Source organism: Hylobates moloch, unplaced genomic scaffold, assembly GCF_009828535.3.
Source record: "Hylobates moloch isolate HMO894 unplaced genomic scaffold, HMol_V3 SCAFFOLD_15, whole genome shotgun sequence".
Lineage (NCBI taxonomy): Eukaryota > Metazoa > Chordata > Mammalia > Primates > Hylobatidae > Hylobates > Hylobates moloch.
In genome coordinates this window covers 47101701-47117832 of record NW_026652290.1, presented here as the reverse complement: position 1 = coordinate 47117832, position 16132 = coordinate 47101701, and the positions used below count along the sequence as shown (strand labels likewise).

At 57.4% G+C, this 16132-nt stretch overlaps 1 protein-coding gene across 1 annotated transcript; it reads right to left on the bottom strand.

Annotated features, from left to right (window-relative positions):
* Positions 1–1074: 1074 nt before the first annotated feature.
* Positions 1075–15674, bottom strand: NATD1 (N-acetyltransferase domain containing 1). The gene is made up of 3 exons (XM_032177553.2): positions 15443–15674; positions 6304–6422; positions 1075–5620 (listed from the first exon to the last, which is right to left on the bottom strand). The coding sequence occupies exons 1-3, from the start codon at positions 15546–15548 to the stop codon at positions 5504–5506; spliced, it is 342 nt and encodes a 113-aa protein (XP_032033444.1). The 5' UTR covers positions 15549–15674; the 3' UTR covers positions 1075–5503.
* Between the last annotated feature and the right edge of the window lie 458 nt (positions 15675–16132).

The window sequence follows — 16132 nt, the reverse complement described above, 5'->3', positions numbered from 1 at the left end:
TTAGTGATGGCAGATGAGCTGGTATTGCTAATAACCATTCTCTCACCCATCCACACATCCATCCACCCACTTACCCATCCACCCACTCATCTAACCCTCCATCTATCAGCCAATCATCTACCCACTATCCATCCATTCTTGGTCTACCTGGTTCTGGGGTCTATCATCCTCTAGATGCTTTGCCTCAGCCTTGGTATCAATGGACTAGCATTTATGTCATATGCCACACCCCCTGCAGGCAAGAATATTTCTCCTTGCCCTGATTGTCTGTTGGTTGCCAGCCTTTCCCTCCTCTGATCACAGAGAGGCTGGAAGCCTGCAAACTATATTTGCTAGAGCCCTTACCAGTGGGCTTCCAATTTGTTTCTGCTGGTAGGAAGCACTGATCCATCAGAAGGCAGTAAAGTTCCTGGATCTGGGGTTTTTTTTAGTGGTGGCAACAGCAGGCATGAACACCTGGGTCTTGTTCAGCCAGCAAGTTTCTTCTACCAGGAGCACCCTAGCAAGCCCTGTGATCCCCAGACACTTCTGGGTGACACCTGTTCCTCCAGCCTCCATGTAAAAGCAGCTTCCTGCACTTACCAATATTTGGGCAATCTCACCTCTTCACTCTCGCTCCTCTCATCCTTCCAACAGTTTTCATAACCAGTCCCCTGCATTAAATCCACTCTGAAGTGCCTGGGCAATTTCCATTTTCCTGACTCTTCACTGACTTGGTAGCAGGAATGTCCTTGGTAGCAGGAATGACTTCCTTAGAAATAGAGCCTTAATGCTGGAAATCGGGGATTGGTTATCTGCCTGGATTGGGCTGGAACGCAGTAATGACCTCACTGTCAGAGGGGATGTGGTACCCTGGAAAGTCACAGCATTCAGTGGCAAAACTAGTCCTCACAATATCACCTATTTTAAGTGCCTGGGGTGAAGTGTCTCTTGAAGGCAAAGCTTGAGAGACCAAATGGCTGCAGCCCTTCATCATGTCATGGAGACAGCCGGAGAGACTGGTGGCTTCTGACTACACTGGAGTCAGAAGTGATAAGCCCAGCTCAAAACATGGACAGAAAACCAGAGAGCATCTTTGACAACCAGAAAAGAATCTCTTTAATATCTTGTAGCCGTAAGACTGACACAACTGAAAACATAACCCTAAATTTGATCCTGCAAGTTGCAGTTACAACACAAGTTGAATTCACAGCCTTGCCGGAACTCTTATGTAAAATTTAGGGCATTGGATCTGGAAGGAGTGGGACCCTGAGAATCGTAAAGGGATATTTGGGTGGACTTGAGCAAATCCAAGAACCCTGAACTGAGGAAGAGCAGTGTGAGTATCCGGTCAGGGGCTCCATGAATATTCCTGCCTGCAACCCCAGCTTCACAGGCAATTCAGCCTTCTCCACACCGGCCCGCACTGGTTAGCTGCTCACCTTATGGCCCGAGGCAGGACCCACCGCAGCCTTGCAGCTGAGTGGGAAGCTGTATCTGTTTATTGCTTTCAAGGCCATCTGTCACAAGCAGACATAAGACCTCGTATCACACAAGCTTGATGCCACCAAAATGACGGGAGCTGGGCTGGGTCCTGAGCCCTGTGAGCAGTGTGGGCTTTGGCTTGTGACCCCCAACTCTGAGCCTCAGTATCATCTATCAAATAGGCCTAATAATGGGCACGTCCCGGGACTGCTGTGAAGACGAAGTGGAATACGATTGCAACGGGGCCGGGTGAGGTGGCTCACGCCTGTAATCCCAACACTTTGGGAGGCCGAGGTGGGTGGATCATTTGAGGTCAGGAGTTCGAGACCAGCCTGGCCAACATGGTGAAACCCCGTCTCTACTAAAAATACAAAAATTAGCCAGGCATGGTGGCGGGCGCCTGTAATTCCAGCTACTCGGGAAGCTGAGGCAGGAGAATTGCTTGAACCCGGGAAGTGGAGGTTGCAGTGAGCTGAGATCGCACCACTGCACTCCAGCCTGGGCGATAGAGCGAGACTCCCATCTCAAAAAAAAAAAAAAATTGCAACGGGCCTCGCAATTTATCCTTCATTCTGAGTAGCCATATAACCCTGAGTGGGAACTAGGAGAAATTGTCCTCCAGCAGTCTGTTCCCTCCCTCAGTAGCTGGGGCGGAATGAGACGTGGCCCTGGGCCTGGTGCAAGATTTTCACTTGTTTTGGAAGCATCTGCCACAGCTTTCCTTGATAGGCATGTGTTATCATGAGGTTGGACCTCACCTCCCTGCATTGGACCAGAAATCGTAAAGCGAGCGACTTCTTACGGCACAGTGGATCTCCTGCATGGCATCACTGCCCCTTCCTAGGAGACCGCACAAAGCCACTCTGCTTCATAGCTGGGCTGTGGCCTCAGGGGCTTTTGTGCCTGGAGGTAGCAGGGAACTGTGGTGTGGGGGCTGGGCCAACCAGGAAGGCAGAGCCACCCAGACTGGGGTCTGGGTTCCTGAAGTCACTGTTATCCTGCATGGAGACCTCAGCAAAGCCCCAGTGACACACAGGGTCTCGCTCTCCCCACTGAAGGCTGTGCTGAGGGCTGAGTGAAAAAGAGGCCAGACACCAGAGAGGGAAGCCCGCCTCCCCCTCCCCACCTCGACCTCCACACCAGTTAAGGCTGACCGGCAGGTTGCTGTGGGGGAAGCGACAGAGTGCAGACAGCACTGAATGCCAGGCCACACCTTTTATGGAAACGTTCCTCTGAGACCTGTTGATGAGCCTGGAGAATGAGGAAGGGGGCAGTCCAGGGGCCAGCTGGGTCCACACCCTGCCGCGGGTCCTGAGGAGGGAAGGCACGAGTCACTGCCTATTTTGACCGGGCAAGAAATAGAAACCCTCAGGGTGAGGCGGGCAGGAAAGCAGCTCTGTGGGAGACCTGCAGGCCCCTGAACATCCCCTGCCCCACTCAGGCTCTCGCCCAGGTGCATAAACCAGCCCCATGTGGCGGCATCCTCGCCAAGGACTCCCAGGTGACCCGACAGGAGGGGTGAGACTGGGCTGCCAGGCAGACGAGGTAGCACCAGACGGGATGGGCTGGGGGTTCCAGGGCATAGTGTCTGTGGCAACCCAACCTTGGGAGACGTTATTGCTGTGCTGGAGACCTTGGGCCAGGCCCCTCGAAGCCCTGCCTAGCCCCCTGGTGTGGGTTAGCAGTGCTTTAAGGCAGCCCAAGGTGAGGAGGCCAGGTCATACCTGCGGGAGCTTGGATCAGGCCTCCTGAGAAAGCCCTAGTCTCAGTTCCTGGGCCCAGGGCCTCTGCAGGCCTCCACCACCCCATGCTGCCTAGTTCAAGCATTTGTTGTGGGCTGGCCAGATCGAGAGTCACCTGCTAGAACACAGGAGTAGGAATCTTAGGTGGGAGTGGGAACAGGGTGGGGCCAGGCCCATTCCCTCCTGGCTCTCAAGGTCCATGCTGGCCCTCAGGGGCTTTCCTGTGGGGGGCTCCTTGTGCTGCCACTGCAAGGGACCCTCCTGTGGATGGGCTGGAGGCCGCAGGGACATGGCCCCAGCTCACTGAGCTCCCGGGTGCTCATGATGGACTATGTGCTTGAACTTGGGGAGAGACGTGTGGATGGGAAGGGGGTGACCTTAGGGAGGGGAAAGGAGGCCCCTAGCCCTGCTGCCCCGGGACAGTAAGGGGAAGGCCCAGGCCTGGCTGCCCATCCTCTGTGCCTACAATCTGCTCTTTCCTTAAATTCTGCCAGCAGTAGGCCACCCCTAGCCCTGGAGGGGACCCGGAGCAGCTCAGCCCACCTCCTGCCAGCTGCGTCTCCCTGGAAGCCCAGGGCCTTCTCCGACCTCTCACACAAGCCCTTTGCAAAAGAGCTGACTTCCCGGAGGCCAGGGCAGGAGCATCTGCCACAGGGCAAGGGCCAGGGATGTGGGGGGTACTCAGGATGGTGACCCCTGCTGGTCCATGCTGTGACCCACCGCAGGGGTTTTGAGGAGACTCCAGGGCTCGGGGACCCCCATCGGCAGGCTGCCAGGCCTCCCTGCACATGCAGGTCTCTGTGGTCCTGCGTCCAGGCAGGAAGGCCCCTGGGCTGCTGTGGCTGGAGAAGGAATGCGGGGGGTCTCGGTGCCAAGACTGGGGATAGCAAGGAGGTGAGTGGAAAATGCAACCACAGGCCAGCCAGCGCCTGTGCATGGAGTCAAAGGGAGGAGTCAGCATGGCAACCACTGCCCCTGCACCGGGGGAAGAAGGCATGGGGGTCCTGGTCACCCTCTCCCTGTACTGCCCAGAGCCCAGCCTGACTCCCCCGGAAGCCTGGTAGGGATGCATCACTCCCAAGGGATGTGGTGTTGACTAACAAACGTCTCAGCCCTAAAGGGCCCCTGGCTCCAGGTCACCCTCCAGCTCTACAGAAGAGCAGGGACGAATCTGACCCGTTAGCGCTGACACAAGAGGGCAGGACCTGAGCCAGCCCCAGGGGAAGCCAGCATGCCCTGGAAAATCTGGTCCCACCAAAGCGTGCTGGTGTGTCTCCCAGGCTGCACCCAGGAAGGCTGGGTAGGGGAGACGCCCAGGGCCAGATGGGCAGCAAAGTGTATCCGGCTGTAGCCAGCCACAAAAGAGGACACTGATGTCTGGCGGCAGCACAGAAACCCCTGTGGCTGATGTTTCTTCCTCTTGGATGCTGAGGGCGGTTTTTGGAGAATAGCCTCGCTCCCACCCCAGCTCCAAGGCATCTCCTTGGAGAAGGCTCAGGCAGGTGGCCAAGGCCAGCAAGGGGCGGGCCTGCAGCCGCTCAGGCCCCCTTGGAGCTCCTCCCAGCAGACAGGCGTATAGGGGATAGCAGCCCATGGGGATGGGGCCCTGGTTTCCTGCAGAACCTACACGAGAGGCCAAAATAAAGATGGTGGTACTAAGGAGAGGAAAACACCCCCGGCACCCACCACCAGCCTGCCTGTAGACCGCATCCTGTGTGTTCACGTGTGAACCGCACGTGCAGTTGAGCCTGGCCGGTGCTCACTCCTTCACTCTGCTGGTCTCTGTCAGGGAGAGCTGACCCCTTCCAGGGCCCTGCTGGCACTGGGCATGAGGGTCTGAGAAAGGGGCAGCGCCGGTGGCAGGTGGGGTCTGGCACTGCCACCCTCAGAAGCTGGCACACGAGGTTTCTTATTGCTCCTCTTGGCTCTGGAGCACACCTTCCTAATTTCCAGAAAGGACACAGGCCCAAGAGAGGTGGCAGCAGGGGTTCCGCATTGGCCCTCCTGCTGATCTCCGAGTGGAGCCCGGCAGGTGGGATGCAGGCTGGCTCTAGCCCCTACGTGCGACCCACAGGCCTCCCAGGAAGCCGCTGGTCTCTGCAGAGTGGGAGCTGCCGGAACTACCTGGCCTCCTTGCCACCTCGGTTACCGGGTCACTGCCCATCATTTGATGAGTGTCCTTACAAAAATAACTCTGAGTCTGTTCCCAGTGGGACCAGGTTCCTGAGAGCACGTGGGGCCGGGCAAAGGCCACGTGAAAGAGTCCGGCAGGGAGCGCTCCCACCTGCAGGCCAGGGTTATGGCTGCAGGCGCTCCAGGTACTGCGGCAGGGGGTTCTCCTTGACGTACTTCTGGATGTACCAGCAGGTGAGATGGGCCTTCAGGTCCTCCTCCACCACGAAGTCCAGGGCAGCCTGGGAGCCGGGCAGAGAGGAGAGTGGTCAGGGCCTACAGCTGGCACCAGAAGGTGGCATTGTCTGCTCCCTCCCCAGGCCTGGCTCCCTGGCCACGCTTCCACTTTGCCCAGGTCAGTAACTCCCTTGAGTTTCAGTGTCACCTGGGATGATCCCCACAGACTGGTCCGGTACACAAGGAAAAAACACATCACCTCTCCCCTACAAGCCCCTTTGCCCGAGGCAGCATGGAGGGCAAAGTTTGCCCTTCAATTCTGCTGGCGGGGTGGGGGTGGAGGAGGGGAAGCCAGCAGACGGCCCAGCTAAGTCCCAGCAGCAGCCCTCAGGGGACTGATGGTCATTCTCTCTTCTTTGCTCTGGCTGTAACTCCCTTCATTAAGCTCAAACCTGCTATCCGGGCAGCCTGGGGTTTGGGATGCCCTGAGGATGAAGGGGTTGGGGGCAGGAATGGGGCTCCCGTGAAGCACCTGCCACACAGGAGGTGTGTGAAGATCTTGGAGGCTCAGCCACGCCAGGGTCTTGCAGAACAGGAGCCTGGGCCCAGAAAGGCTGCTACCGGCCCAGAGAGGACCCAGGGCCAAGAAGCAGGCTGAACTGGCCACCAGGGCCACCGTCTCCTTGGAGGGAGGGTGGCAGCCCCCATGTCCCCGTCCCCACCTGGCCCTGCCGCCTGCCTGCCCTACCTTGGCAAGGTGCTTGGCGATGCCGCGCCCACGGTAGGCATCTGGGACCTCGGTGTGCTGCAGGTCCACGATCCGCTTGCCCACGTACTCATAGAGCAGGACGGCCCGGTCATGACATCCTGGGGGTTGTGGAGACAGGTAAGCCTATGCTGACTCTCATCCCAGCGGACTCAGGCACCAAGGCTGGGGTGGAGGGACAGGCATTTGGAGCCATTCAGCTGCTACAGCTGAATCCTGAATAGCCTCTCAGTGCCTCAGTCTCCTCATCCATAAAGTGGGGATACAATAAAATGTCCTTCATAGGGTGGTTTGGAGGATTAAATGAGGTAATCTCTGTGACATGCTTACAGCCATACCTAGAACACTTGAGCCCCACATGAACCTTTGCTACTGCGTCAGTCCTAGCAGCATCCCAGGGCCCTGCCACCCCTTTCTGTAGCCCTGCTCTCTGCATCCCCACCCCACCACATCCCTGGATCTGGGAGTCCCAGGACCCAGCACTGGACACAGAACAGGGCTCAGCAAATCTGCAACTAAGGCAGAGCATGCAGAGATTAGAGAGGCGGCGCTGTGCTACACATCAGGACCACATGCTGGACCCTGACAGAGATGCAGCAGGAAAGATCAGAGGCCTGTGGCAGAGTTCATGAGAAACTGACACTGGACACAGGAGGCAGGAACAAACGGGTTTTCACACTCTACCAGGCCTGCCAGGCCTGGAGCTCACCAGTCCACCCCAAACTCCTGCTGGGCAAACAATTAACTGAAGTTCTTCCTAATCACAGTTTTTAGTGTCTCATCTGTTTGTCTGTCCACCTACCCATCCATCAACCCATCCATCCACTTACCCATCCACCAAATGTTTCCTGAGCCCCAGGTACTGTTTCAGATGCTGGGAGTATAGCAACAAACAACCTAGACAAGGAGTCCTACCTCCATGAAACCGGAAGGGGAGAAAGAATAAATATGAAAAGCAAGTGATGTGTAGGATGCCAGGGAATGGGGGCAGGTGAAGACAGGAAGGAGAGGGCACCAGCCATTTTGAGGGAACGGTGTTCTAGGCAGAGAACAGCCAGTGCAAAGGCTCTGAGGCAGGAGTAGGCCTGAATGAGGGGCAGCTGGAGTGGGGTGAGTGAGGGGAAGGGCAGAGATGGGGGCAGGGAGGCGATAGGGCAGGTCCTGCAGAGCCTCCTAAGCCTTCTGAGCTGGGCGCCACTAGAAGGCCCTCAGCAAAGGGACAGATGTGATTCACTCTTTAAAATCATGCTGTGCTTCACGTGTTTTAACTTCAAAGCCCCAGAGAATCTGCCCTTAAAGCCTGTGTTGGGCGACACGAGGGGAAGGCTGACAGGCCAAGAGGTCCAACCACTAGTCTAGGGCCACTGGAACTGGGGCCAATGGCAGCAAGGAGGCCTTCTGGCCCTTGGTCTCTCCTTTGATTCTCCCCAAAGCCTCAGGAAAGTGGCTACAATTCATCTCCCCATTTCCAGATGAGGAACTACTGAGATCCAGGGATCCAAGTCACACAGCAGGCCAAGATGACGCGGGAGCCCAGGCCTGCAGGTCCTGAGCCGAAGCCATTCTTTCTGCTCCGCCGACACACCTGCTACTTCCTGCACCCGCCATCGCCTAGGCACTTCCCTCTGCCTGATGCCCCTTCTCCGTTCCTGCCAGGCCCAGCTGAGGGTTCCCCAGCCCCACTCCCGCCACGGGCCCTGCTGCCTCCTCCTTGTGCGCCTGACTGTCCTTCTGTGGACTGTGCCTGCCACCCTGGCCAATGCCCAGCTGTGGCCACTGCCGCCTGTCCTGGGTGCACAACAAGGATGTAGTTCTTGGCTCCCCACCTGCTGGGGTTAATTCAACTCACCCAGGACAGGAGAGCAGAGATCGGAGGCTATTCTGGGACTGACCCGGTCACCAAGGGAGCTACCTACCTAGCCTGGCCGTTTAATTACCCCACGCTCATTGAGGGCCTGCTGTGTTCCAGTAGGGTTTGGGCTGCAGGGCAGGCAGCAGCGAACAAAACTGATGAAACTCTTCCTCATGGAGATCTTACCTACTGATGAAGACATACAATAAGTAATATCATTATAAATAATACAGGGGCTGGGCATGGTGGCTCATGTCTGTAATCCCAGCACTTTAGGAGGCAGAGGTAGGAGGATCGCTTGAGCCCAGGAGCTTGAGACCAACCTGGGCAACATGATGACCCAGTCGCTACAAAAATAAAAATGAAGTTAGCCAGGCACAGTGACCCACTCCTATAATCCCAGCACTTTGGGAGGCCGAGGCGGATGGATCACCTGAGGTCAGGAGATCGAGACCAGCCTGGCCAACATGGTGAAACCCCATCTCTACTGAAGATACAAAAATTAGCCAGGCATGGTAGTGGGTGCTTGTAATCCCAGCTACTTGGGAGGCTGAGGCAGGAGAATCACTTGAACCTGGGAGGCAGAGGTTGCAGTGAGCTGAGACCACACCATTGCACTCCAGGCTGGGCAACAAGGGCAAAACTCCACCTCAAAAAAAAAAAAAAAAAAAAAAAAAAAACGCTGAGCATGGTGGTACACACCTATGGTCCCGGCTATTTGGGAGGCTGAGGCGGGAGAATCACTTGAGCCCAGGAGTTCGGGGCTGCAGTGAGATATGATTGTATCACTGCATTCCAGCCTGGGTGACAGTGAGACCCTGTCTCTAAATAAATACATACATCACAGAGGGCACACAGGTGATAAGCTGACAGGTGCCAAGGATCACTACACAGCAGAGGAGGGGTGGGGAGGGGCAGGGCTGCAGGGACCCCAAAGGACACATGGGGTATGAGCCGTCCACTGGCGAGAACAGCATGTGCAAAGGCCCTGGAGTAGGAGGTTGAAGGAAGAGCAAGGAGGCCAGAGTGGCTGGGCCCAAACAAGCCGGGAGTGAGGGTTGGGAAGCCAAGTCAGAGATCCTGGGGCCAGACCACACAGGGCCCTGCAAGCCACCAAAAAGACCACAAGCTTTTGCTCCAGCAGTCTCTGCAGAGCAGGAAGGTGGATACAAGAAGCGTGGCAAGCTCATTACTGCTCCTCTGTGCACGCCCTACGTCAGTGTTTCTGGAGTAGCCACCTGGGCCATGGATGGACCTGACCCTGGGAGTCCTCACAACTTCTCTGCCTCCCATTGGCCCTCAGTGATCGCACAGCTTGGCCACTACCATATTCCAGGCACCCAGCTCAGGGTAGACACCCAAGAAATATTTGTCCAACTAAAACAACTGCTGTTCTGTCTCTGCCAGACACACACTAGGGCCTTGTGGCAGACCTGTGGACAACTGGCTGGACCAGCATGCTGGTCTTCCCACAGCCGGGCCTGCACCTCAGGCTGTGGCTCCCTCCTGGGAGCAGGACAGGAGCGGTGGTGGCCCAAGCGTGTGCAGCCCCAGCACGGGGCAGGCTCGTGCTCTACTCTCTGATCCTCATAACCACCCCACTAAACAGGTAGGATTCTCACAGCCCCGTGTACAGATGGGCAAACCGAGGCCCAGGAGGGAGGAAGGTGGTGGTGATCATCCCGGGACAGGTCAGGTCTCTGGGGCAGAGAGGTGTCGGGACTGGTGTAAGATCACCTGGCAGAGTTGAGACTGGAACTGAGGGTCCTGCCCTGCCCTAGGCTTGCTCCTGTGGCTCCCAAGTGACAAGTCCTGAACCCCCTGTGCTAGTCTGAGGTCTGGAGCTCTCAAGGCAGCTCTTAGAGCCTAGCCCAGATAAGGGCATGGGGCCTGGATCAGGCCCAGAGGCTGTGCCTGTGTCACTGTGAGCTGAGACAACAGGATCCACGGTGCCCAGAAGTGAAAGCGTGGCTGACAGTGCTGCCCTGGTGTCCTGCTGTCCCATCATGGGGGCTGCGGGCGGTCAGGGGAGGCCTCTGGGCAGGTGACGTTTGGGCTCACCTGGAATGAGAGTCACGGAGGTGTATGGAGTTGACTGGGGATAGGGCTGAGTCAAAGGAGGGTCTTCAGGCTGAAAGGGGAACAGAGGGCATCTGGGGTGGCCACGATGGTGGTGGGGCTGCATGTGAGGAAAAGACCGAGTTTAAATGGACACCCTACATGGGCCAGACCACATGGCACTGGGCCGGTGAGGAGCCAGGCTCCTGGGCAGCAACCTCGGAGCATCTGGCCAGGACCTGAACCCCACCTTGGAGGGCCTTCAAAGGCCACCGAGTCACAAGTGTTACACCCACGACACAGGCCACAAATACTGGTCTTCACGCTCAACTCCTTGTCCTGCCCCAAACCTGCCTGGACATCCCAGGAAAATGCCCAAGTCCCCAAAGCTTGACCAAGGTCCTTGGCTCCTCCTCGCCTTTTCTCATCTGACCCGACCCTCGGCAGGACGGTGGACACGGCTTTCTAAACATGCCTGGGTCTAGCTGCCTCTCTGGCCTCCCTGCCTTGGTGGCTGCTCCCCTGCCTGCCATCTTTCTGCCCAGGGCCTCCAGGGACCCTTCCTTCTCATTCCAGGTGAGCCCAAAGATCATGTGCCCAGAAGCCTCCCCTGACTGCCTGCAGCCCCCATGATGGGACAGCAGGACACCAGGGCAGCACTGTCAGCCACGCTTTCACTTCTAGGCACTGTGGATCCTGCTGTCTTGGCTCACAGTGACACAGGCACAGCCTCTGGGCCTGGCCCAGGCCCTTATCTGGGCGAGGCTCTAAGAGCTGCCTTGAGAGCTCCAGACCTCAGACTAGCACAGGGGGGCAGTACTTGTCACTTGGGAGCCACAGGAGCAAGCCTAGGGCAGGGCAGGGCCCTCAGTTCCAGTCTCAACTCTGCCAGGTGACCTTATGCCAGTCCTGACACTCCTCTGCCCCAGAGGCCTCACCTGTCCCTGGATGATCACAACCACCCTCCTCCCTCCTGGGCCTGAGAACCCCACCAGCATCATGTGACTGGTTTGGGAAAAGTTAAAGCTACACTGCTCGTGGGGGACCCGTCCCTGGGTCTCTGCACCCCCATGCTCTCTCTGCCTCTCCCCAACCTCGGGACCAAAGGAGGACAGGAAATTGTCAGGGGAGGCGATCACAGAGAAAGACCAAAGCTTGCAGAGAGGCGACAGGGGCAGGACCTCTGGGAGATGTGGAGTCTGCAGAAGGCATTGACCTCTGCTTTCTCCACTCGGCCCACACTGACCCCGCAAGGAGAGCTGGCAGATCAAAACTCGAATATACAGATGAGGAGACTGAGGCAGACGGAGGCAGAGCCCAGGCTGCCGGAGCTGTGGCACCGGACAAGGACAAGCAGACACCCTGGCCAGCTTTTCTGGCACCTCTGTAAGTAGAGCCTGGATCAGGGAGGTGCCACATGTTGGTAGTTCATTGATAGATTAGGCAGAGGGAGCTGTGAGCCTGGAGAAGCTCAACCATAGGTCCCTCCCCTCCCCAGAGGACCCTGGTCCAGCCCAGCCCAACACAACCAGCGGCCTCATATTGAGGCTGTGATCTGAGCACCTCCCAAAGCCTGGGGCTGTGGTCTTAGCTCCACTGCATCCAGGGGTGCTGAGGGAGGCCAGGGGCAGCAGCTGACTCTCTGGGGTCTCAGTCTTCCTGGCTGCAAAATGGGGGTTATGGAGGACGCAGAAAGTTCCAGGGTTCTGCATCCCTCAAGTGTTCCTTTCCTTGCAGCAAGTAGGACACTCAGCCCTGCCTGTGAGGTAAAGGGAAGGCTAAGGAAGGGGCTGCCCAGGAGGTGGAGGTCTCTTCCAGCTGTCTCCAACCTTCAGAAACCGTCCTCAGATGGAGGCTAGGGGCTTGATTCTGGCTTAGCTGCCTACAGGCTGTGCGCCTTGGTTTCCCCATCTGTAAAATGATGACAAGCTTGCATTTCAGAACCGGGATGTGGCATCAGACAAGCCCGAGCTCAAGCCTTCTCTCATCACCCACAAGCAAGTCACAGCCATGCTTCCTTTCACATCTGTCCAAGATCTAGACGTTTCTCCCAAACCTGTTTGCAATACCTGGACTAGTAAAGTAACCACCTCCCTGCTCTGTCCTGGTCCCCACAGTTTGCTCCCCTTAGAGCAGCAGCCAGAGGGAGCCAGGGCATCCCATCTGTCTTCTGCTCGGGAGCCTCAAAGTCAAAGCCGAGCCCATAGGACAACGGCTTCCAGGCCCTGCACCACCTGCTCCCCATGACCTCTTGACCCATCCTGCACACACCAGGCATCACAGGCCCTGCAGAGCCTTTGCTTTTGCTGTTCCCTCCACTTGGAACACTCTTCCCTGTTGTAGCTCTGTTTCTTGCCTCCTTCAGGTCTTCGATTCAGTGGTACCCTCCAGGGAGGGGCCTTCCTGGACACATGATTCTAAATAGCAACCCTGCCCAACACAGCCTCCCCTCTGCCCCCTGCACCTTTCATGAAAGCCCTTGTTTTCCAGGATACATTAAAACTGACTCTATTTCTTGTCCATTTCCCTCTCTAAACTGTCAGCCCCATGAGACCCCGACACCTTAAAGAGTGCTTGGTACATGGTAGGTGCTCAACAAATACTTACGGGGTGAATCACAGCTCTTCCACCTCTGTGGTGCAAGACTTTGGGCAAGTCATTTCACTTCCCCATGCCTCAGTCTCCCCATCTGTATATGGGAAATGCAGTTTCCCCTCTCCCTGTGCTGTGTGGCTATGGAATAAAGTGACTCCAGGTGCCCAGGGCCTCTTAGAACACTGTAAGTGCTTAATAAACGAAGGTGCTCAAACGTTTTCCCTCACTCAGAACCAGAGCTCGCAGGAAGAGAATCAGCCTAGCTCTGCTATGTGGACAGCCTAGGAACACTTCTGCACCAGGAGCCTAGGGCTACCTGACCCCTCAGCCTCAGTGTTTATCTCTCTCAGTGGGCACAACAGCACCAGCCTCCAGGCTTGCCTTACAGGTCGGGAATGATACCACAGTCTGTTGTCCTCCTCAGCTCAGGGAGGCCTGGGCTTAGACTCAGACAACCCCTCTCTGGTCCCAAGACACACACCCAAACCCAGTGGGGCCTGGAAGCCCAGAAGAGCCCCACCCTGTGCTGCATAGCCACTCCCTTGGGGGCCTCTGGCCTCTCTCTTCTTTCTCCCCTGGGCTTGGCTGGGGAGATGCCCAGCCACATCTGTGGTCAGCTATCTGGGCAGTGAATTCCAGAAGGGGGTAAGTTTAGAAATATGGCTGGGCATGTCCAGCCCTGACCACGGCCAGCTCTGGAGGGCTGTCCTTTGGTTGTACCCACTTGGAAGAGAAAGAAAAAAAAAAAAAAACCCAAATGTATCCCCTTTTTTCTGTCTCTGAGTATAATGGGCCTCCTGAGCCCACAAGGGAACCAGAGGCTGCTCTGGAACCTCAGAAGAGAGGATTTGAAAGCTATGAGGCCTCTCTCCCAGAGTCGCCAGGGCCCCAAGTGTCGTGGCCAGCTAAGCTCTGCCGGCACCACAGCAGTAGCAGGACTTGCCTCTGCCTGGTGGTGTAGGGTTGGTCGGGCCAATGGCGAAGTTCTGGGTGATGCTGGGCAATCACTTCCTAAGGTCCCTAGCCTTAGTTTCCTCATCTGTAACACGGGGTGGTATGTCACAACATTGTCAGGGTATTGTGACAGTCCCATCCACAAAGCTGTAGTGGGGCCTGGCTCGACACTTGGCACATTCCAAATGGCCATCGGAGATCTGCCAGAGGCCCCTCCTGGCTGAAGCCAAATGTGGGTCGCAGGAGCCCCACCGTTCAGGGAGTCAGATCAATCAGGATGCCATCCCAGCTCTGCCTAACTCTCAGCCTGACCTCTCGAAAGCCTTTCCCTTTCCTGGCCCTCCACCTTCCCTTCTTGAAAATGGGCACAGTGGCCCCTAAGGACCGGTCCAGCTTGGACATTCCCACTGGTGGGAGGTGGGCCACAGGGAGTTCATAGCCCTCCTTTTTGTAGTTCTATTTCCTACCTGTAGGACCTCCTGAGGGGGGATGGGCTAGTCAAAACTTCTCTATACTGGCAGGGCGTGGTGGCTCACTCCTGTAATCCCAGCACTTTGGGAGACCATGGCAGGTGGATCACCTGAGGTCAGGAGTTCAAGACCAGCCTGGCCAACATGGTGAAAGCCTGTCTCTAACACAAAAATTAGCTGGGCATGTTGGTGGGTGCCTGTAATCCCAGCTACTCGGGAGGCTGAGGCAGGAGAATCACTTGAACCCAGGAGGCAGAGGTTGCAGTGAGCCTAGATTGTGCCACAAGAACTCCAGCCTGGGCGACAGAGTGAGACTCCTTCTCAAAATACAAAAACAAAACAAAAACAAAAACTTCTATACACTAAAGGAGAACTTGCCCTTGCTTTCTAGTTTCACGAATCACGATCGGGCCACGTTTACCAGCACTTACTAATGCCCCATAAGCTGGTCTGACCCTTTACATTTGTTACATACGGTCTCTCATCCTTACAACTAGCCAATGGGGTGTGCACTGGTATTATTCCCATTGCAGAGAGGGAGAAACTGAGGCACACAGAAGTGAGGCAAATGGCCAGTCCCAGAGCCACTAAAGTCTTGATAGTGATAGCCATCCCCCCCTACCCACATGCACTCCCCCCAAGGGACCACAAGCCCTTTCGCGGTCAGCCCCAGGTCCGCAGGCCTCCCCCGCGCAGAAAGACTAAGATTCCCAGGGGCAGCAAGAAGCCATATAACACCCGCAGAAGGAGACAGGTCACAGCTGACCAACTTTCCAGGATCTCAAACAGGAGCCTTCAGTGGGTGCCCAACAGCCGTGAACAACTGGGCCTGAGCAGGTGCGGGTCCCCTGTGGCTGAGACTGGGCACCCGCGCTGCCCCAGCTCCTACCTCTGCCTTTCCAGGGTCCCCTGTCCGCTCTGGCCCCTGCTCTCCCGGTTAGTCTGCCCCCGCCCAGCCCGTTCCACTTCCCGCCGGCCGCGCCCCCACCTGGCCCCAAGCGCCACCCGGCCCGCGCCCGGAGCTCCGGCCGCCCGGGACCACCCCGCGGCGCGCGCTCGCAACAGCCTTCCCGGGCGGCGGGCCGGGGCCGGGCCGCGGGCGCGCGAGGGACGGGCACCCAGCAAGGGGGCGGCCCCGGCGGGCCCCGCTCGCTCGCAGACAAAAGGTCGGGGCGGGCCGGGGCCGCGTTACCGTTGAGCCGGACAGTGAACTGGCGGCGCCGCCGGTCATGCTCCACGCGGATGGGGCAGCCCTGTTCTAGCGCGCCCAGCGGCACCGCGGCCGCCGAGTGCGCCATCTGCGCGCGGGGCGGGCTCAGGCGCGCGGAGGGGCTCGGGCGCGGGCGCAGGCGGCAGGCGGTGGGGTCGTTAGGGCCCGGAGACCGCAGGCGGCGGCGCTGAAACTGACACTCGGCGGCGGCGGCGGCGGCGGCGGCGGCGGCAGCAACGAAAAGGAGGGGTGGGGGGCCAGGAAATCAGCTGTGAGGTCACGTGCGGCGCGCAGCCAGTGGACGCGCGGCCTTTTTGTTTTGATACATTCCAGTCACCTCTTAAAGGGGCCGCGCCGGCCGCGTTCCTCTCGCAGCCCCAAACAAAACAACACGGGCCGCCGCCGTGCCGGGCTACTTTTCCCTCTTGTGTTTGTCCCTCGTGCAACTTTGGGACCCCCGCAAGGAGCCTTCTAAAAAAGACGTAACAACCTGTATGGACATTCTAATCGTCCCCAAGGCAGCCACCATTTATTAAGCACTTGCTGTGTGCTGTGTATAGCAAAGCCCTGGCGCACAGGAAGCGCTCAGTAAACACTGCGCTGAGATTTATCACCAGAATCCTGAGAAATAGGTATGCTTGACTCCATTTTACAGATGAGCAAATACAGGCT

Excerpts from the sequence above, each read along its gene's own strand:
- NATD1 (XM_032177553.2), bottom strand. The coding sequence starts at position 15,548 with ATGGCGCACTCGGCGGCCGCGGTGCCGCTGGGCGCGCTAGAACAGGGC. Across the intron at positions 6,423-15,442 it reads GTTCACTGTCCGGCTCAACG|GATGTCATGACCGGGCCGTC; the intron begins GTAACGCGGCCC and ends CACAACCCCCAG. Across the intron at positions 5,621-6,303 it reads TCGCCAAGCACCTTGCCAAG|GCTGCCCTGGACTTCGTGGT; the intron begins GTAGGGCAGGCA and ends CCCGGCTCCCAG.